This window comes from Passer montanus, unplaced genomic scaffold (genome assembly GCF_014805655.1).
Source record: "Passer montanus isolate IOZ18808 unplaced genomic scaffold, ASM1480565v1 scaffold96, whole genome shotgun sequence".
In the NCBI taxonomy this organism is placed as follows: domain Eukaryota; kingdom Metazoa; phylum Chordata; class Aves; order Passeriformes; family Passeridae; genus Passer; species Passer montanus.
The window spans coordinates 1,165,118-1,185,473 of NW_024375034.1; the positions used below are offsets into that span (position 1 = coordinate 1,165,118).

A 20,356-nucleotide genomic window follows, 5' to 3' on the forward strand; every position below is an offset into this window, starting at 1 on the left:
TTGTTTTGTCTCTGAGAAAATAGGCTCTGGTCTGAATGTTTGAATTGCTTCATTATAAATGAAAATAAGCTTAAGAATTTCCTGAGCACTCTGTTCTCAGGAGCAGGGTTTCTAAGAAGAGGAGCCTTGTCTGTTCTGTCAAATTAAGATGATTGTAAAAAGCTGTGGATTTTTTACTGATGAGATTTAATCCTCAAATGTATTTTTGCGGTATATATGTAAAGTTTACCAAAAGCTTCAAGTTAAAGCAAAACCTTTAATTCTTAAGATTTTCTGTTTAGAAAATACCTCGTGGTTAAGTGAGAAACTGAATTTTCAGTGTGTAGTATTTTCCAGAAAATGCTCCTGGTTTAGTGGCAGAGACTCTGAACAGCCTGAGAAGGAAGGCATGTGTTTGTGTCACTGTGCAATTAAAGCTACAGTGGAAAGTGCTTATATATAAAAAGTACGATGTCTGCTTCTGTAGGTAGGCTGTAATACACCAAATAAATCCATAAATTAGCAGGAAGGCTGCTTTGAAACCACAACAGTGGTTGCAGCCATGCAGCAGAGGTGCTGTGCTAACTGCAGGGGCTTGGCTGCTTCTGAGACCTGCTGGGACAGCCTGGTACCTAAGAACTGACATTCCCAGACTGGGGTTTTCATTCACCTGTTGAAACACTGAGAATGTGCTCTGGATTGGATGCTTCTCTATGGCATGGTGGTTTGCAGCACCTACTGAATTTGTTCTGCTGAGTTTATCGGGTTTATTAGGTTAAGGTAAGTTTTCCTTTTAACAAGGTGGACATGAAGCACTTTATTTCTTTGTGTCACTCTTAAAACTTGAACCATAACATTTTTTTCTCTGTTGTCTTAGCTGTAAAGGACCCTACAGCTGTAGAAAGAGCAAATTTATTAAACATGGCTAAACTGAGTATCAAAGGACTCATTGAATCAGCCTTGAGCTTTGGGCGCACTCTGGATTCTGACTACCCACCTTTGCAGCAGTTCTTTGTTGTCATGGAGCACTGCCTGAAGCATGGTCTGAAAGGTGTGGATATTGGTCTAGCTGCATATTTCTCATCCTAAACATGCCATTTTTCTTCCTTTCTTTCTGGAAGTAGACAAAAAATGTAACATTGCATAAAGAATTGAAAAAAAATGTAAATGGGCACCTTTTATAATGAATAGTGTAATTAATTCTTCACCACATGTATTTCCACATTTACCACCTTGTCCTTTTGTACAGCATTTGTTGTACGAGGTCCAGGGTTTACCAACTGCATGTATGTGTGTAGTGTATATTTTTAGCTGGACATCCTTTCTATGTTATTTTTTCTAGCATATCGATTTTATATTCACAGTAAAGGAAGTTGGCTTTGGATACTGGTGAGCTGACCAGTGTCTCAGTTAAGAGTTATCTGGAACTCTGGACTCAACCCTTTCACACACCAGATATTATGAAGGAAGCTGCTGCAGTGATTTAAATTAATTCAGTTACTTGATTTTTCTCTTCATAGTAAGAAAATCCTTTCTGAGTTACAATAAAACCATCTGGGGTCCTCTGGAACTTGTGGAGAAATTATATCCAGAAGCTGAGGAAATAGCAGCAAGTGTCAGAGATTTGCCTGGCCTTAAGTAAGTAGTATTGTTAAAATGCAGCAGGAAAATAAAGGACCTGATTGAGAATCTGCAGGTGTCTCATTATTTCATTTGGCATCAAACAAGCCTTTGCACAGCTAGCACCTGATGTTGGGGGAGTGTACAGGTGAATGGGAGGTGGATAAAAATGCAAAAAGGAGCAGGTTGTGTCAGTCACTCTGCAGTCTAGAACTGCAGCAAACATTGGTGAGTGCAGTCAGCAAAGGTGGTATCAAACCACAAGGTGACATACCAAAGAGGAAAGAATTAGGCAGCTTTTGAGATTCTTGCCTGCACGGTCCTACTCAGTTGTAAATTTATTCTCTTCCCATTCCAGTGCACTCTGCTTTTGTATTTAGCTTTATACTTGGCCATCCATGATATTCCAAAAGGGCTTGGTTGCACTGACTGATGTAAGGCAGCACAAGGGTTCTAATTTATAGCTTTAGACCTTATCTAAAGCACATAGGCATGTAAATTATTATTTACTCTTGTAGCAATCCAGAGGAAGTAATAACCTTGCCAGGTGTGTTACTCTCTTCCTATCCTAATACAGCTTGTGAGGGGGTTTTCTTTTTCATTGATGTCTTACCATTTGTAAGTATGCAAGCACTAGAAGAGGAAGGTGAAATTTGCTGGATATTAGTGTTTGCCAGTTACATAGGTAATTTTTTTATCTTTTTTGGCATTTTCTTCCTAAGATAGCACTGAAGTTGTACACAATTAAAGGCAGAGACAGAGTAGGATTGGGAAGGGAAGCTGCCGTGGTGGTTTGTGATGGGAATTTGGTTCATTTTCTTGCAATTCCCCTCAACTCTTAACAACCAAATTGCAGAAAGGAGTCTCTACTGTTGCAAGCATTTTACTTCAGCAGAAAACAGGACTTTCAAGACTATCAGGCTCTCGTGCAGTCTATACTCTTGTTTTTCCTGGGTCTGCTCCCAAGCTCAGCCGAGTAGTTGAAAGTCTTTCTGTTATCCCAAAGCTTGGAGTCAAAGCTTAAACATTATGGCTTTCCACATATGAGGTGGTGCTCAACTACTAGTTTAAAGTACCTCTTCAGAAACACCAATTGCTCCACCAGTAGACTGATAAGGTGTTAAAGAGCATGATTTAATCAATATGTTGTTAATTTGGGGCTGTTTGTCCTCATGGCCTTTGTTTCAGGACGCCGCTGGGCCGTGCCCGGGCCTGGCTGCGGTTGGCGCTGATGCAGAAGAAAATGGCCGATTATCTTCGCTGTTTAATCATTCAGAGGGACCTCCTCAGGTGAACAATTCACTGGATTTTGTTTGCAACTTATTTTCAGAGGTTTAGTCTCCTAAAAAATAATCCTGCATTCCCCCGCTGTGCTCTGGGAGGAGGTGACTTCATCCCTACCATGTGTGTGGTTTCCACTGAGCTGCATTGGAAGGAGGGCTCTTGCTTTGGGCTTTGCTTTCACAGTTCTAACACTGGCATTGTCCTCTTCTGGTATAACTTCTCCTGTCTGGTGGAGTCATTAAAGCACAAATGCTTCTTCATTTCAGTTTTATAAGCTATACATATTTTTAAGACTGACTTTGTGCCTAGCTAACACTGGTATGTCAGGATGTCGTTGGTATTCAGCAGCTATGGACTTTTCCAGTGAAAAGACAGTTTGTTACATAGAATCTAAAATTTTATTTTAAAAGTACAAGCAGAAGAAAGTGCTTGTGTTCTCTTGTTCAGTGAAGTATTTATATTTGTAGTAGTTTTGGTGCAAAACTATGACAATATTTTAAAAACCTTTTTAGCTTTTCAGCCCTTTAAGTTTCTCTTTTATCCATTTAATCTCTTCCTTGGTTCCATGAATTTCAAGCATGTATGCACTAAATTACAGTTTTTGTTGGTTTGGTTTTTTTTTTTCCACAAAAGGTAATTCTTTTGCTATTCTTCCTTTGCATTGCTTTTTTTTTGGCTTGCTTTTTAAAAATTTTTGTTTGTTAGTTTGTTTTTGTTTGTTTGTTTTGTTTTCTTTAAAAGTCAAAGTACATCTTGTTACCCTCCCCACAGTGTCCCAGCCATCTGGAGCCTAAGGCAGCATCCTTGTTTTTAATAGCCTCTGAGACTAACCATGCACTTTGAAGTTTTAAATATTTATGGGGTGAAAGTATGGGCAGGGCCAGTTCCTCTTTACAGATGCTGTAGTAAGGCTACAATAAGACAAGATTTAGATGTGTATGTCACTTCTGGTTAATTTATTGGATGTATATCGAATTGATGTACCAGTGAGATGCAATTTTCTCCTTCACACAGTGAGTTTTATGAGTATCATGCACTCATGATGGAGGAGGAAGGAGCAGTGATTGTTGGGCTGTTAGTTGGGCTGAATGTGATCGATGCCAACCTGTGTGTGAAGGGAGAAGACCTGGATTCACAAGTAAGTCCATGCAGGTAAAGGAATGTACATGCAATCCGTGAGAGTTTTCTGTACTTTTGTTTGTGGATTCTGTTACTTTGGAGTGGTGACTGGTTAGAAATCCTACCTGGGACTGTTCAGGGTGTGATGATCCAGCTCCTGGGTCTGTGGGGCTGTTGCCTTAACCTCACTATCAGCGGGGTCAGACCTTTGAATGGAGATAATGGTCAGAGTGCAAGGGTGAAGTTTTGTGCCTTGTCCTCAAATGGAGTTCTTTCCATCTGACTTGTGTGACCCATCCTTTTCTTCTGTGGGACAAGTATAGTTCCATGATCAGTTCACCCTGCTTGGTTCGTTTATTGCTGTTCTGGAACATCACAGGAGTGATACAGAGACCAGAAACAAACACTCCCTTATGACCTCTTAAGAGGGTGACCATGATTCTGCAAAGCAAGACCTGGAATTCTTCCTGCTTTGAATGGGCTTTGACTTTTAACCCTGATCTTTTCCAAGAAAATATTAACAGATTCTGTTTAAAGGCAGATGCACAGGTATTTGTAAATAAATGTAGACTGTGTTCAGCCCTGATTGGTTTTTTTCAGCTTCTTTGTGGAAAGAAATCATAGTAGCTTAAGTGGTTGTTACTATATTCATATATTTGATGAAAAAATAGCTCCTCTGGGAAAGAGAAGTTACAGCGAATTGTCTGTGTGCTTTTGAATCCCGCGGTTAACTTGTCCTCAGTTGTTTGTTCTAGTTACTGTGTAATATTAGTTTCAGGCCCTCATCTTGTGTAAAAAAATATATAACATTGACAGGCCTGTCAATGAAAAACTTATCAACTTGCTTTTAGTGTTGAGAATTAAATATGTGTATTACAGACCACAAAATCTGTTGCTAGCTATAGCTCTGTTATCACTGGGTGGCCTTGCTGCATGAGAGAGAGCTCAATTTGAGAAGGTAGTAGTGGCTGTGCAGATGAGATTCTGATTGTAGTGTGTCCCAGTTTGGCATTTGTAACATGTCCAGAATAATTCTGGTTTTGAAGAGTAGTATAAAGAAGGCACCTTGTCAGAGAAGCCAGAAGTAGCAGGTTTTATTGAGCAGAAAGGCAAACTTCTGAACCTTTATGGCAGCCACAGCCAGGAGCATGGTTTTGGTATGTTGACAAAATGCTACTCAGTGGTGAAATGTGTTTATGCAGCAGTAGTGAATTGAAATAAAGTAACTGTTATAGATAGAGCATTTTACCTTATTTATTAGACGTGGTATTTTGCTTTAATCAGAAAAACATGTTTTTAGAAAGCTTTTTGAGAAGAGAATTTTAAAAAAAGACATGGGAATAACAAACAGGATCCTGACAGGAGAGCACTGTATAAACAAGTAAATATTAAACTTAGTAAAATCTTGTTTAAAGTGTTATAGTTCAGGTTTTTCAGCTTCTGGATGAAACTGGATGAACCTTAAAAATGCTGTAACTGAGGTTTTATCAATTGCATAAATACAAGGCTGTAAGTATCAGCAGCACTTATTTGCATGAGATGAAATGATACCTTTGCTCTCCCCTAGGTTGGGGTGATTGATTTCTCTGTGTATTTGAAGAGTGATGATGACATTGGGGGTAAAGAAAGGTATGTCCTCACAAAATACCTCCTCTTTTCTATGTTAACAAATGATTTCTTGGCTGGGGCCTAGGTGAGGTTCCCTGAAAATGAAATGTTCTCATCCTAAGAAGAATGCCCCAGTGTGTTGTTCTGTGTTATTAGTTAGCTGGGGGAATATTTGCAGTCTGAAGCAAACCTCAGCAGCATCACCTCCTCCCTCCAGCTAGGCTTGTGAAAAGGAACCTGCACACCTTTAGACCTTGGAATTAGTCAGAGTTTCAAAGAACCAGAGTTATGGCAGAGTAAATAAACATCCTTAACCTTCTCAGACTGTTATGTTTCATGTAGAGAAATTGTTTGCAGTAAAAACATTGGATTTTTTTGTGTCTCACTGATACAACGTGTGTGTTGTTACCTTCATGAGTATGAGATGAAGTTGCTTCCTTTCTTTTTAAAAACACAGTTGAGATGGACATGTGCATATGATAAACATGTATATTTTCAGTTCATGGTTTAGTACATAATTTTGTTAATTTTATTTTGTGCTTGCTTTAGAGATATACAGATTGCTGCAATATTGGACCAAAAGAATTATGTTGAGGAACTAAACAGGCAACTGAAGTAAGTATTACTTTGAAGTATGGGTGTCAGGCCAGGCTTACAGGTAAGTGTCTTTTGTACCACAGCTTTGTGAGAGAACTTCAGAGAAAAAACTGCAAATTCTCCATGTTTAGACAGAAGATTTAGTGAAGTAGGAAAAGACACTCTCCTGGAGAGCTCAGTGACAGTTTTCATGCTTTTGGACAGTTTTTCTTCAAAGAAACACAAAACCAACAGGCCAGAGCTGTGAAGGTCCTCATGATTCATAAGTTCACTAGAATGAAAAGCTTGGTCTGGATTCTAACTTTGTTCCATTTAACAGTTTGCCAGAACTGGTTTTGAGTTATCTGGTGAGTCCATATGGTTTTATTTCTTTGCCTTGCAGAATATTTTAGTTTGTGGCTTTAATGGCTAATATTGAAACAGAATAAGCTCACTGCTTGCTAGAAGCTACTTGTATGTGGTAGGTTGAGGTTCCCATTGAAATAATTTTCAGGAAAGCAGCATTTTCCTCTTTGCTGGATGGAACAAATCTAGTCCACCACTGTGTTTGTTACTGTGCAAACAGAAGAACAGATTTAAATTCTCTGAAGACTATTGTACAAAAGTAAAGTCTGAAGGGCTAAAAAGCTAAAAAACCCAACAAACCAAAACAAACAACAAAGCCAGAACGAGCTTCTGTAGAATCTGTAGAACAGCTGGTCTAGCTCCTTTTTGAAATGTAATCATCTTTTAAAATTTTTAATGCTGGTAATCTGGATCATTGGTTACTCTAAGGCTCCTGTTAGAGTAAGGATATTCTGCTTTGAAATGGTGTCACTGAGCAGAAACCTTCAACAGCACAGAAAAGCTGAGCACATCAAATATGAACAAAATGAAAGTCAAGGAGGAGAAAGGAGTTATTACAATTAAGGGCAGTGGTGTTTATGCCATGTCATTATCCAGGTGAGCTTCTGTGTGTTCTTGTACTCTGGTTTATGCACAGAAATTCCTGTCAGATCAGTCATTCAGCAACTCTCCTATTTTATTTCAGTTCAGCTGTTTGTGTTTAGACATCCTAAAATGTATTAATCTCTCTGCCCTGCTGTTACTGATGAACTGGCAACTTCTGAGGACACCACAGAGAAATATGTGAAAAAGTAAATGATGTTACAGAATAGGTTATCTGTTTCCCTGTGTGTGAGGTGCAGCCTGAAAAAAGGTGCTTCCTGCAGAAATAGGCAATCAGGTTAAGAAAAGGCCTAGATGTAGTTTGATACTATAAAAAGCAACAGAGTAATAAAAGGCAATAAAACTCTGGTGAGACTCCTAAATGAAGTCAAGAAACATCAAGAAAGAGATAGTGTGAGGAGAAATCTCAAAAAATGCTGAGAAACAAATGATTTTATGAAAGAAATGTGTTTTGGAGGAAGAGAATCTGGAGAATGGTTTTGTTCTATAGGGGGAACTCATTTATCTTTTGGATGCAACATGGTTGTGAGGATAAAGGAAAGGGAGAATGCATGGGAAGTTCTGGCCAAGAAGGAGTTTAAGTGACAGGGGTGACATTGGGAATTGGAAAGAAGCATACAAATGTTCAACAAAGGAGAGTAATTTTCTTATATTTAGGAAAACTTCCAGTAATGGGAACAGACCTCACAGCTCTTAACCATTAATCACTGTACCTTGCATTAAAGATTTGAGCTTGGTTGAAGGAGTTTTGATGTAATATTGAATACCATTGTTTCTTTTTCCCTTTCAGTAGCACAGTTAGCAGTCTACATGCAAGAGTTGACTCACTGGAGAAATCAAACACGAAGCTGATTGAAGAGGTACTTTTTATTTTAGTAATGTGTAGCATATTGTTTTCTCTGAAAGACTGTTCTTCTAAATATACTTACATTATTTTAAGCTATGGGAGCTCAGTATAATATATTCAGATACCTTTTTTTGGCTTAAAGAAGGGCAGCAGCTGCAGGGACTTGAAGTCAGCTTGCCAGGTAGCCTCTAGAATCAGTACATCAATTCTGTAGAACATTGCAATTTCCAACTTTGGACAAAATTAGAAGAGATTCCTTTCTCAGTGCCAGCTGTCAGTCTGATTTGTGCAGATGACTAGTCTAGAATGGATGACACCAGTTGCTACAAAGAGACAAAAAGTAGTTCACCAAGCAATTTCTGTTCCAGCCCTCAGCTTTAGCCAAAGGATTGTTTCTTCTTTACTGGATGCTTATACACAGCTTTCAGACTTGTCTGGTTCTGGGTTTGTGTTTATAGCCTACATTTCTGGTTGTCTTTGATGCTTGACTGGTTTCCAATATTTTTAGCTTTATAAGATAGAGCACACATTTTTTAGTTAATGAAGGAGAAAATTGAAAACTCTAAATTCAGCTGCTGAAGGAACAGCTAGCTCACTCTGGGAGTAATGTATCCAGACAGAGTGAGAGCACCTTTTCTGAGTGTTAATTCTCAGAGTATTCTGGTTCCTTTATAAGCTTTCAGCCCAACTCTACACCTATTTTGATCCTTTGGTTTATAATTCTGACATTAAGCTGGGTACTGTAGGGCCCAGTTATGAAATGTCATCTTTTGTAAATATGTTTGTTGTTCATATGGGGGAGGCGTTCTTATGTAAGCTGCTCCAAATCACATATTAAGATGCCCAAAAAAGAAAATGAAAACTGGATGAACTTGAAGCCAAGTGGAAAGCAGTAGTTGAGGATGAGGAAAGAGAATTAATTGAAGGTCTTTAAGTCATAATGGAGCAATAAAAAGAAAGCATGTTCTTCACCAAACATGAAACAGTGAAGTATCCTGAACACACTGCTGCTGTGTAATGAAAGTGACTCATTAAAACCAGGGGCTTCATGCTTTCTTTAAAAACAGTTAATCCTCTGTTTGGCAGGCAGGGAGAATAGAGCAGAGAATGTCTTGCATTAATCAGAACATTTTTCCCTTTATTTCTACTCTCAAAAGTAGTCACAGTGCTTTTGGGTTTTTTTTAATTTGTTTCTTTTCAGTTAGCAATAGCAAAAAACAATATAATTAAACTTCAGGAAGAAAACCATCAATTAAGGAGTGAAAATACTCTGATTTTAATGAAAACACAGCATCATCTAGAGGTATGTTACTTTTACCACTTTTAATGTTGTAAGATAATGTGGTTATTTTTTGTTCAAAAGTTTGTACATCTCAGCTTCAAGTAAGCTTAACTTTTCCAAATCTGAAACAACTTTTATGAGGGAAAGAGCTTATTAAATCTGTGGAGCTTTCTAAATGGCATAAGTAAATTAAAATTCTAGGACACGAGATTGTTTTACAGTCGTATGCATGTGTAGTGTATTCAAGTGACCCCAAAGGAGGACAGCACTGCAGTATAGATGTTTTGCTGGTTTTACTCAGCTCTCATTATTTAGCCAATGGCCACAGAGCAGAAACAGCTCTTTCCATGTTTGTCCTGTGCTTGGAGGGTGTGTTTGTAAGTTTTTCTTCACATTCCCCACAAGCATTGAATTGTGGCAGCACATGTTGCAGGTGAGACGGATGCAACACACAGAGTATCACCATGTACTTTCAGAAGGCTGCGTCTGCCCTTCTTGTTCCTTAGCCCAGCCTTTAACACCCCTCATGTTCCTGCCTTGCACCTGCGTGCCCTCTGTTCCCTTTCCTGAGTGGTCAGCACACCTGGGCACTCCCTGGCTCATTGCTGTCAGTGCTGCTCACCTGCTTCTCACAGCTGTGCCCTTTGGGATGAGGCTCGGCCCTGGCCCCACTCCCGGTTACTACCAACTGCATGCCTACATTCAATTCATGCCATCAAGCTGCAGAACTTATGAGGAGGGAAGACAGAAGCTCTGTACATTTGCAGGCAGCCAAGGTGGACGTGGAGGCAGAGCTGCAGACCTACAAGCACTCGAGGCAGGGCTTGGATGAGATGTACACGGAGGCGCGCCGGCAGCTCCGCGAGGAGGCACAGCTGCGCCAGGTGGGTGCTCTGGCCCTGCCCTCTCACAGCACTCACTGTCTCAGCACTTCTGCTGCTCTGGGCTTTAGCTGCTGCCTTTTGTTTATATCAGCAGCCTTTCCTCTAACTGCCTATAATAAAAAGGGAGTTTTCACAGAGCATCAGTATTTCTAAAAAAACAAACACATTTTCCTTGGATAAATTTTTAAGTAAGCTTTTAGCAATACTGTGTGCTCTCTATCTATGCTAAATCTTTCCTGTGAAAATACATATATATTGGTTCTATTTTTGTAATTAATACTTAGGCAACTCTGTACAACATTGGCAGGGTAATCTCTTGTCATGTGAGTTGTCTTCTCCCAGAGTGATTATATGAGTGTCACATTTATGGATAATTTGCAAAGGTAAAGAGGGGCAGAATTTTTGAAGTGGTAAAATAGGTGGTGCTGCAGCTCTGTTAGAGTTTCAAAACAGAAATAAATCATTCCATAGTTATCTAAATCCTTTGTGTTGCACTGTGTTGTGTTTTATAGGATATGGAGAATGAGCTAGTGGTTCAAGTCAGCATGAAACATGAGATAGAGCTTGCCATGAAGCTGCTGGAGAAGGATATCCATGAGAAGCAGGACACCCTCATCGGCCTGCGGCAGCAGCTTGATGAAGTCAAAGCAATTAATGTGGAAATGTACCAAAAGCTGCAGGTAAAGGGACAATCTGCTGCTAAACTGCTGAGTGGATCACAGACACCGAAATGCATTATTACCATTCTGGTCAGCTGGATGCTGCTGCTCCCCAGAGTTTTGGTTTCCTTGTGCCTCTTAGGTCAGCTTGACATTTTGGAGCATTACCTATGTAAACATGGTTTCATACCAAGAAGCTCTTAAGGCAGTCACTTACTGGCTTTAGGGGAGAAAAGAGCATGAGGATAAGGTCATGGCCCAATTATATCCTTGGTGAAATAGAGACAGTAATAGTGTACTGTAACAAGGACATTTTTTTGGCCTGTGTTGTATAAAAAAAACAGAAGAATGTAGGCACATAGTGAGGAGAAGTCCTGACCTTCCAAAGTAGGGAAAGGAAGACAAGGGTATGTTAAATGAAAAAAGCTAATTACAGTTTTGGGTTTATTTCAAAATCTCTCAACAAATTAAGAAAATCTCTTAACAACAAAATGCCTTTTGTGTGAGAATTTGGATCTCAGGGACCCCAAATGCAGTTAACAAATTGCCATATACCAGTGAATTACTTATGCAAAACATGACTGATTTAGGGAGTAAATTATGAAAACCAGCACAAGAAACCATCAAATCTGTGGCAGAATGAGGGGAAAAAAATTAGGATGCTGTGGAGAGGTTATTAAAGTGATGGACAGAGGGTTCTACTTTTCCCATCTGCAAATGTGAGGAAACTGGACCAGAGGATGAGAAATATAAATAGAGCTGGAGAGAAAAATAAGAGAATGTTCTCCAGTGTTAGGATCTGGGGGGAGTTGATTTGCAGGAGTTCCTTGGTGTTTTTCTGGACTAAGCTCTTTGCTCTTCACTGGTAAGGTTCTAATGGGCTACTTGGTCAGTGAATTTAACTTTGACTTCTACAGTGATTAATTAAGGAAGGAAATCAAAGGGGAACATTTGTACTTATTGAATGTTAAATAGCATCTACACTTGCAGAGTATAAAACTACAAATTTTCTAGGCATAAGATTTTCCATACTGTTCTCAAGGATTTTTGGAAGGCAATCCTTAAAGAGAATCAAAACTTGATTTTTACCATGTGCCCCTTTAGACACTGAAAAAAAGTCCCCACAAGGTAGTGGTGCAATTATACAAACTTCAGTTTTGACCTCTTTTGTAACACAGGTTTCTGAAGATGCTATGAAAGAAAAGAATGAAATAATTAGTCGATTAGAGGATAAGACCAATCAAATTAATGCAACTATGAAACAACTGGAACAAAGGTACAGCCTCATCTTTGTTTCTCTTTATTCACAACTCCACTCCCTTACATCTTACTGCATTCTCACAGTTGCTATTGCAATGTAATTTTCAACTAAAACATTTAAACCAAACCTTCCTGAAACTTCTAATTAGTGCTTTGCTGTTGGACTGTTTTTTTTTCCTGTTGACAAACACACTCACTTTAAATACAAACTTAATCTTTCAGTTTTCTTCCTCTGCCATCCTTCTGGTCCTAGGTTTTTATGCTGATATCAAAAGTCATTCTTTCAGTTGTTTCAAAATTCTGATTCCTTATTGCCTATTTTTTCCCCCCCCAAATGAAATGCAATAGAAACTGAAGCATTAACCTTGCTTATACTTAAGCATATGCTTAATATAAACATTAATGCCTTCAAGGGTCACTGGTTGTTGCTGAAGCTGTTATAATTGTTGTCCATTGCTTTGGAAGTGCCATTATTTTCAATGACTTAATGAGTTTTCACACTGAAAGGTTGAAAAGTGAAAGACTAAAATTCCAGAATATAAATTTACATTATGTTAGACTGCATGTACTGCATAATACTAAGATGTGGTTCACATGTTTTGATTTAGTAGCCTTATATGCATCATTGATCTTGATCTTTCTAATTGTAAAATATAACATATCCATAAGCCCTGTCATGTTGGTGTTCGACATGTCTTTTTTTTCATTTAAATCTGATTATGAAAAACATGCTTATGTATTAAAAAAATTAGTGACATGAATATTCTTTTATTGACATCCTTTTTTCCTCTTTTTTCTTTTTCTTTTTATCCTTTTATCCCAATTTTTGTTTTTACTGTTTTGCTGCCTTCATCTGTCTTTGATTTTTGTCCACTGCATTCATGAAGTGACAAAGATCTGTTAACTCAAACTAGGACTATTGCAATGTCATTCGTCAAATGTGCCAGCAATGAGGCTCAGCACCAGTATAAACTTGTCAAGGATATATCATTCTGACAGCTCCTCCAGATCTCTTGTGTTGAATAATTGCTGATAAAATAGGACTTCAGAATTTTCCAATTCAAACTTGAAAGTGGTATTAGAAATCCTGCACTGTAACTGATTGTAGCTGGGTTCTGGTTTGTTTTCTGAAAGAATATCACCTCCGATCTCACTTTACCCCTCCTAAAAAAAAAAAAAACAAAAGAAAAAAAAGTAAATTACTGCACTATTATTAAGCAAATGTAAGCTAGTTTTCTAATGCTATTGAATCACTTATTTGTCAAATTTTATTTTAAGAGGTTAGATATCTTTACTTTGACTGCACAGTTTTTATGACACTTGTTTCTAATTAGTGATTTTTCTGGTTCTTTGGTACTAAGAGATTTAAAAAGTAGCCCTTCTGGCTAACACTTCCCTTCTCCCCTGCTTATTCCTTTCACTTTTAGGCTGTATTTACCCCAAAAGCAGCTCTCTGTTGGGTTCTGTGGTTGTAACTAGCAGTGTTTTCTTGAGCAGAGTGGCAGGAGCTGGAGGGAGGGAGCTGAGCCTCCCTCAGGAGGATGGGTGTGAGGAAAGAGGGTGGTGCCACCATCTGTGTTGTGTGTGTGCAGTGAAGGGATGCCAGCCTCTGGGACAGCTGAAGTTCCACCTCCCTGATGTCCTGGGGTGAAACATTCTGGTGAAGTGAAAAAGTCTTTGGAGCCTGCTTCCTGAGGGGCTCCAGCCAGAGACAGAGTGCTCCAGCAGATTGTGTAGCTGTGACTCCTGCTAGCACAGCTGCCCTGGAGGTGGAGCAGTGAGAAGGATTTAGTTAGGGCCAGCTCTGAACCTGCCTAACCCGTTTGTCAGCTGAGGATCTGCCTGGCTGTGTCTGCACCGAGATCAACACCGTGCTTGTGCCCAAACCCTTTTCCCTCCCTCCACCCATCATTAGGCAGCTCTTGCAGCTCTTGTTCCTGCTGTGAGCTGCTGCTTGCCTGCACTGCAGGAAGAGCTCAGGCTGCTGACTGCCCTCAATACACTCCCTGATGTTTTCTCTGAAGTCTGTAGTGGATGTTGGCTGGGAAAATGATTGTAGAGTTTTGCAGCACAAGAGGATGTGTTTGTACAAGTGGGGACAGGATGCAGTAGTACAGAAAGGGTTTCTACTGCATGGTTATGTGTTAGCTTGTTCCTTGATTTGGAGACAGAAAGAGCCTTTAACATAAGGTGGCTACTGAAAAATAACTGTCTTCCATCTTCAAAGAAAACCCAAACCAGAAACACTGAATGAACAACAGGAAGACCATGGCACGAATGGGAGCCTTTTCCACCTCAGTGTTATCTACACAAACAAGTGTCTGCCCCAGCATCATCTGCATGCCAAATCCAGCTGCAAGCTGCAGCCAGCTCAGCATCTGCCTGAATCTCAGCAGTGCAGCCAGCCCTGGTGCCGGGCTGGAGATGATGCTGCAGCTTTTGGGTAGCAAGCTCCCTTTCTGCCTTGCTTGTGGAAACAGCTCTGCAGTTGATTTTGTGATTTAGGGAAGGGTTTAATGTGCTCTTGGTGTTGGTGTCTTGTGTAGCTTCAGTCAGCTTCTGCACTGTGGAGGGACCTGCTCTTTCCCAATATTTTCGTTCCCAAGGCTTGGCCTCTGCACTACCATTGCAGATGTGACTGGGAGCATTCTTCAGGCCCCTGGGGTGGTTGAGTGAGATTGTGCACCCTTGATAAGGTGGTTTAATTCCAGCCTTGTTCACTTGTTTACCAGCAGCTTTTGGAAACTCCCTCTGGTGCAACTTCATCAGCAGAAGCACACATGCAGACATATTGCTGACACATCTTCTTTTTAGCTGACACTGGGAGCTGGGAGTCCCTCTGTGCTCAGGGAGCTGCTGGGAGGTGACAAGTCAGCCATCTCACTGATTTCTCACACCACTTACCTGAGAGGCCCTTGGGGCAGTTTTGCAGAACACAGAGCATCAGGTGGGGACATTCAGTGGGATTTTACAGGCTCCTCTATGCTCCAGGCAGGTGTAACCATGATATAGCACAAGTCCCCTCTTAGTACATTTACTTTTGTTACAATATACCCACCAGAGAGGAACCACAGTGAACCAATGCATTCCAAGGGGAATGTCAGCTGAACAAACTTGGATTCAGAAAGAAAAGATTAAATCAAATAACAATCCCTCATTTCTTGATTAATCATTTTGATTTGTCTATAGTATGGAGCTATTTTCACCAGTGTAAGAATGCATTATTTTTAATACAGACTATTTAAATTAAAAATTATGTAGGTAGTTCTATAAATGTAGTGGGACCTGTCAGGGTGTATTTTGTTGTATTAGGCTAGTCAAGTTTTTTTGCTGTCTGATTGTAGTGCTCTGTATGCAACCTTATGCCTCAATTGTTTTGAGCTGCTTTTGCACAACACCTGCTCTGCCCTGTCTTAATGGGTGATTAGTGCAAGCCAGGTACTTTCACAGAATTTACTTGGGAAAAAAAGCTTCAGAAGTAACACATGAACATATGCTAAAGGAAAAAGAAAAGCTTTGATTCCAAAATATGTATCATGCTTTGGCACCTGTTATTCATGAGTATAAAATAAAACAATTATTACTTACAGTGATTACTCTCTTACTGTATGCAAACCCAGGAGCTAAGTTCTCTAGGCATTGTATGGATTTCTCGTTTGAGTTTGTGAGTTTTCCCCAAACTTTGTTTTTATTTAGAAATGTTTCTATTTCCCCATTTTTCTTTTATTTGTCTTCTTCACCCTCTACACCCTAGTTCTAGCTTCAGTTTTACCCAAAGTTGATTTGAATTACACCAGATTGCAGCAAGCAGAGAAGGCTCAAATGGAGGCAGAGGCTGAGGATGAGAAACTTAAGCAGGAATATGTGAATAAATCTGAAAGCCTGCAGAACGAATTCTCCCAGAAGGAGAAACAGCTGTGAGTATTTCTTTCCTGTTTGGAAAAAGGCATGGCAGTAAACATTTTACATTTGCAATATGTCCTCTGTCCTAATGCAGGCTGCTTGTTGTTAAATGGTTTTGAACAGAATGCAAATACTAAAGATCTTCGTGTCAGGTACTGGCAAGGCAGAAGAAAATGTGTCATTCCAAGGAAGCCAAGCTGGCTTTGGGTGCTTCTAAAATGACATACAGCTTGAAAGGAAGGGGAAAACCAGCATTATTTCTTGGCTAAAAGTGCCAACTTAATTCAGGAGGAAATTATCCTAAGTGGGGGAAAATATGTAGTGGAGTAGTGGTAAAACACACTTGGAACAAAGCCCACAAGTATGGAGTAGTGTAGACTTAACCAGAAATGGCACAGTAATAGTTTGATTGATGCAGCTTAAGGATGAGGTAGAAGTGGTTTAACTACTACTGCACAGGAAATAAAAAGTGAAAATCCAGTAGAGTCATAAAAGTTAAAAGCTAATTTAAAAGCCACCCCTCTGTCTTTCTCCTGTTACATCCTTCAGTACTAATTTAAATCAGTACATAATGTTAGAAGATCCGTGTAAGGACAGGCGCTTTCTCTCTTTGGGAAGATAAAGCATCAGTTATTGAAAGAAATCTTTGGCACAAAGATTGGGGCTTAAAAATGAGTGATTTCCAATCCAGTTAGTAGCCCTCCCCTGCCTCTCTCAGAACTCTGACTTTCAATCCACTTGTTCAACTGTCATGACAAATGTTCACTTTACTACCACAGTCACCTCTGCAGATTTGGGCAAAAGAACAGTTCAGACCCCAGCCTTAGAATTCTGCAGTTCTGAAACCTCCAGGTCATGTTCACTTCTTTTCCAGCCAGATGCTGAGGTAGTGTCCCAAAATGTAAGTCTTTCCTTTAAAAGTGGGTTTGGTTTTAAAACAGGAAAATTAACGTGGATGTAGGTTTCCCATCAAAAGACCTTGCATGAATACTCTCAGATTTTTTTTCCTCTTTTCCTGTGTTGGCACTGTTTAGATCTAGAAGGTTGAACAGTGTGCGTCTACCCCATAACATTCTAAACACCAAGTCTTCCATAAAACCAATAGTAAAATTCCAGCCAGAATGGGTCTTCTGTCAGAGTAGCCCTAATTCCTTTAGCTGAAGTTCAGTTAAGCCAGTAGAATCTGTATCCCTGTTTATGCTGAACCTCAGCTGTGTAGAATGCTCAATAAAAATAGTAATTTAAAGTCCTTCCTCCTTTATTTTCAGTTCTGTTCAAAATGCCATAAACTTTAGTCTAAAATAGGGTGTAAAATTAAATAACTTTTATGGTATCAGGGATACCTGCAGTGATTGTCTGCATCACCAATGACTCTGTGGCTGGTTGATTTGGTTTATTTTAGAAACAAGCTGTATAAAGTTAAGGGGCTTTGCCTTATGCTTGTTTTAAAAATACTTCAGAATTTTGTGGTTTAGTCTTATTCATTTATTTCAAAGGTCACCTCTTCAAGATTGTGCCATACTCCTGGTCCTTTAAATAAACTTAATTTGAAAAGCATTTTCTAAATGACAGTAGTTTATTACTCTGATACCTAAAATGTCATTGTATTGACACATTATTTCTGTTTTAGAAAACATGTAAGTTAATAGTTTGTTGTGGTAATAGTCTGTTGCACCCAGAAATAAGCTCAGTTTTGTTTTCAGAAGTGTTACTGCTGTGCACAGTGATTTTTGTTGTTTTCCCTGTTCTAGGCTTCAGCTGGAAACAGATTTGAAGATAGAAAAAGAGTGGCGGCAAACCCTGGAGGATGATCTTCAGAAGGAAAAGGAGACTGTATCTCATCTGAGAACAGAGACCCAAGAAATAGTTACCCTTAAGAAAGTAAATTCTGCAGCAAATTTTGACTAGTAATTTAGAAATGGACTGCAATGTTATTTATGGACTTAGACATGGTATCTTAAAGAATTTCTGCAAATATATGAGAAAGATTATGTTAATGTGATCTCACAAATAGAATGAGGAGAAAAATGGGCTTTTTATTCCCAATTTAGTCCTCAGATCAGAACTCAGTACTTTGGATAAGGGGAAATGAAATCCTTGCTTTCCCTTCTCAGTTCTGTTGGGGGCTGGACCTGTGGCTCTCTGTGCTCCTGGACTCTCCAGTCACCCAGGTTTATTTTCCAGGTTTTATCTCCAGTCACTCAGTTTATTTTCCAGGTTTCATCTCCAGTCACTCAGGTTTGTTTTCTCCCTGCAGTGGGCTACAGAAGCAGAAATGTTTCTTTATCTCTTGGGGTCTGAGGGAATTTACTCCTGAGCAGCTGCTGTTCAGGCTATATTTGGAGGGAGTGTGAGGGATCACTCAGGCACTTGGCTTTCTCAGCAAGCTTCAGTAGGAGCAGCTTCCTAGGCAGTAGGGCAAGCACAATTTGAGAATAATTTGGCTTCATTTTATTTTGTTTGTTTTGTTTGAAGGAGTTCCTTAAACTTCAGGAGAAGAACAAGCAGCTGAAAAGCATATGTGAGGACCAAGAAGCTGCTCTCCAAGAACTGGCATCCAAGCTGAGCGAGTAATTTTATTATTCATGATGACTTATACATATTATTTTGTCATCTACACTTGAATTAAGGAAAATAGTGGGACAGTGGCAACGCATATTAGACCGTATATGGCAATATTATTATTATTTTGGTAACTAACCAGTTGTGAGGAGTCAATGTGTCTAGTTATGTCAGGCCTGGTAATTTTTACTTTTGGCTGGTGGGGTGGCTGTGAGCTCCTGGGTAATGACAGTACTTTGAACAGAAAATCCAAAAGAAAACAGTTTGAACAAAAACAGTCTGAAGGGCATTAGGCTTTGTTCTGCAGGGGAACAGTTGCCTGGTTTGCCAGCTCTGGCATTCCCAAGGAGCCCCAAGGAGAAGGTGTCAGCTCTGGCTGCAGCAGGGCAGTGCTGCTCTTCTTGAGCCCCAGCCAGACACCAAGCCCCACACAGCTGCTCACTCACTTCCCCACCACTGGGATCAGGCAGAGAGCTGGAAAAGCAGAATCTGGAAAACACATTAAAGATTGAGATAAAGGCAGTTTACTAGAGAAAAGAAAAGCCACACATGCAAGCAAAGCAAAACAAGGAATTAATTCACAGCTTCCCATGGCTGGGCAGGTGTTCAACAGCCCCCAGGAGATCAGGGCCCGTCATGTGCCTGGGGAAGGCAAAATTCCATCACTCTGAATGTCCTCCTTCCTTCTTTCCCCCACTTTATATACTGAGTGTCATGCCACTGGTGTGGAATATCCCCTGGGGTCCCCTGTCCTGGCTGTCCCCTCACTCCCCATCAGCCCCAGACTCCTCCCCAGCCTGGCCCTGGGGGGAGCAGGAAAGGCCTTGGCTCTGTGTGAGCCCTGCTCAGCAACAACAGCACAACATCCCTGTGTTATCAGCCTGAGCTCAGCACAAACCCAGAGCACAGCCTGGGAGGGAGAGGAACCCCCCCAGGCAGAGCCAGCCCAGCTCTGAGGGTGGATGGAAGGGGACACCTGGCAAGCAGCACCCTCCTTTCTGCTGCATGGTGGGGAAGCTTCATTTAATGATCTCTGTCTTCTCAGTAGCCTGCTGTGATTTATGTGGCCTTTGATGCCCTGTAGAATAGCTCTGTGTGTGTCTCCTGTGACCCAGTTCTCAGTGGGGTGGCACTGGATGGTTGTGGGGAGGCTGCTTCCTCCAAAATGACATCATGTGGTCTTGTACTCTTCTTCAGAGGACTTGCCTTAAAATTTAAGTACCTAAACCAGCTTTTTAAGCTGCTAGAGCATAACTGAACCATATGGAAGTTTGAAGTAGCATTATCTTATTTCTTAGATCAAAGCTGAAAATAGAAGATATAAAAGAAGCAAACAAGGCATTGCAGGTCAGTAGCATTTTGAGAAAACAAAATTTTTTTAAACTGTTCTTTTTGAAATCTTTCATAAGCATGAGAAGACTTCTCTCCAACAGCAACTACTCCAGAGAGACTCACTGTATGATTTCCTCCAGTGGGAGAGAACCACACTCCCTTGTAACTTCCTGGAAAAAATGCATTTGCTTTGATTTTCCTTGTTTGATGCACAGCTGTGCATTTTGGCCCTTTTCTTGCAATGACACACACTCTTCTATCATTTACAGAGTGAATCTGGGACAGAATGTGAAGCCAGCTGAGCTTGAACTGCATAGTACTTCTCAGTGATCAATAAATATTTGATCATCCTAAGAAATAAGTGAACTTGTAGCATCAAAGCTGATAAAATGTGATGTGTAATGTCAGCAGGTTTGGGACTTTCTCAAAGACAGCAGAGTGCACTTGAGAGCAGAGATTCTGTGCACATCTG

General features: G+C 40.1%; 1 protein-coding gene across 8 annotated transcripts in view; it reads left to right on the forward strand.

The window, feature by feature from the left end:
* Positions 1 to 20,356, forward strand: part of RUFY2 (RUN and FYVE domain containing 2) — a 25,333-nt gene continuing 4,977 nt past the window's right edge. For 3 of the 8 annotated variants that reach the window (XR_005626210.1, XM_039696172.1, XM_039696174.1), the window contains exons 1-16: positions 1 to 759; positions 857 to 1,030; positions 1,500 to 1,617; positions 2,788 to 2,889; positions 3,898 to 4,021; positions 5,570 to 5,631; positions 6,160 to 6,225; positions 7,946 to 8,015; positions 9,204 to 9,305; positions 10,052 to 10,168; positions 10,681 to 10,848; positions 12,006 to 12,103; positions 15,885 to 16,004; positions 17,742 to 17,871; positions 18,466 to 18,560; positions 19,851 to 19,899. Coding sequence is in view for 6 of the 8 variants with exons in the window: in XM_039696172.1 (XP_039552106.1) it covers positions 901 to 1,030; positions 1,500 to 1,617; positions 2,788 to 2,889; positions 3,898 to 4,021; positions 5,570 to 5,631; positions 6,160 to 6,225; positions 7,946 to 8,015; positions 9,204 to 9,305; positions 10,052 to 10,168; positions 10,681 to 10,848; positions 12,006 to 12,103; positions 15,885 to 16,004; positions 17,742 to 17,871; positions 18,466 to 18,560; positions 19,851 to 19,899 (1,551 nt within the window). In the remaining 2 variants the exon portion in view is untranslated. Of the gene's footprint in view, positions 1,031 to 1,499; positions 1,618 to 2,787; positions 2,890 to 3,897; positions 4,022 to 5,569; positions 5,632 to 6,159; positions 6,226 to 7,945; positions 8,016 to 9,203; positions 9,306 to 10,051; positions 10,169 to 10,680; positions 10,849 to 12,005; positions 12,104 to 12,974; positions 15,681 to 15,884; positions 16,005 to 17,741; positions 17,872 to 18,465; positions 18,561 to 19,850; positions 19,900 to 20,356 lie in introns of those variants that run through there. The other 5 variants (XR_005626211.1, XM_039696175.1, XM_039696173.1 and 2 more) reach the window with 4 other exon arrangements.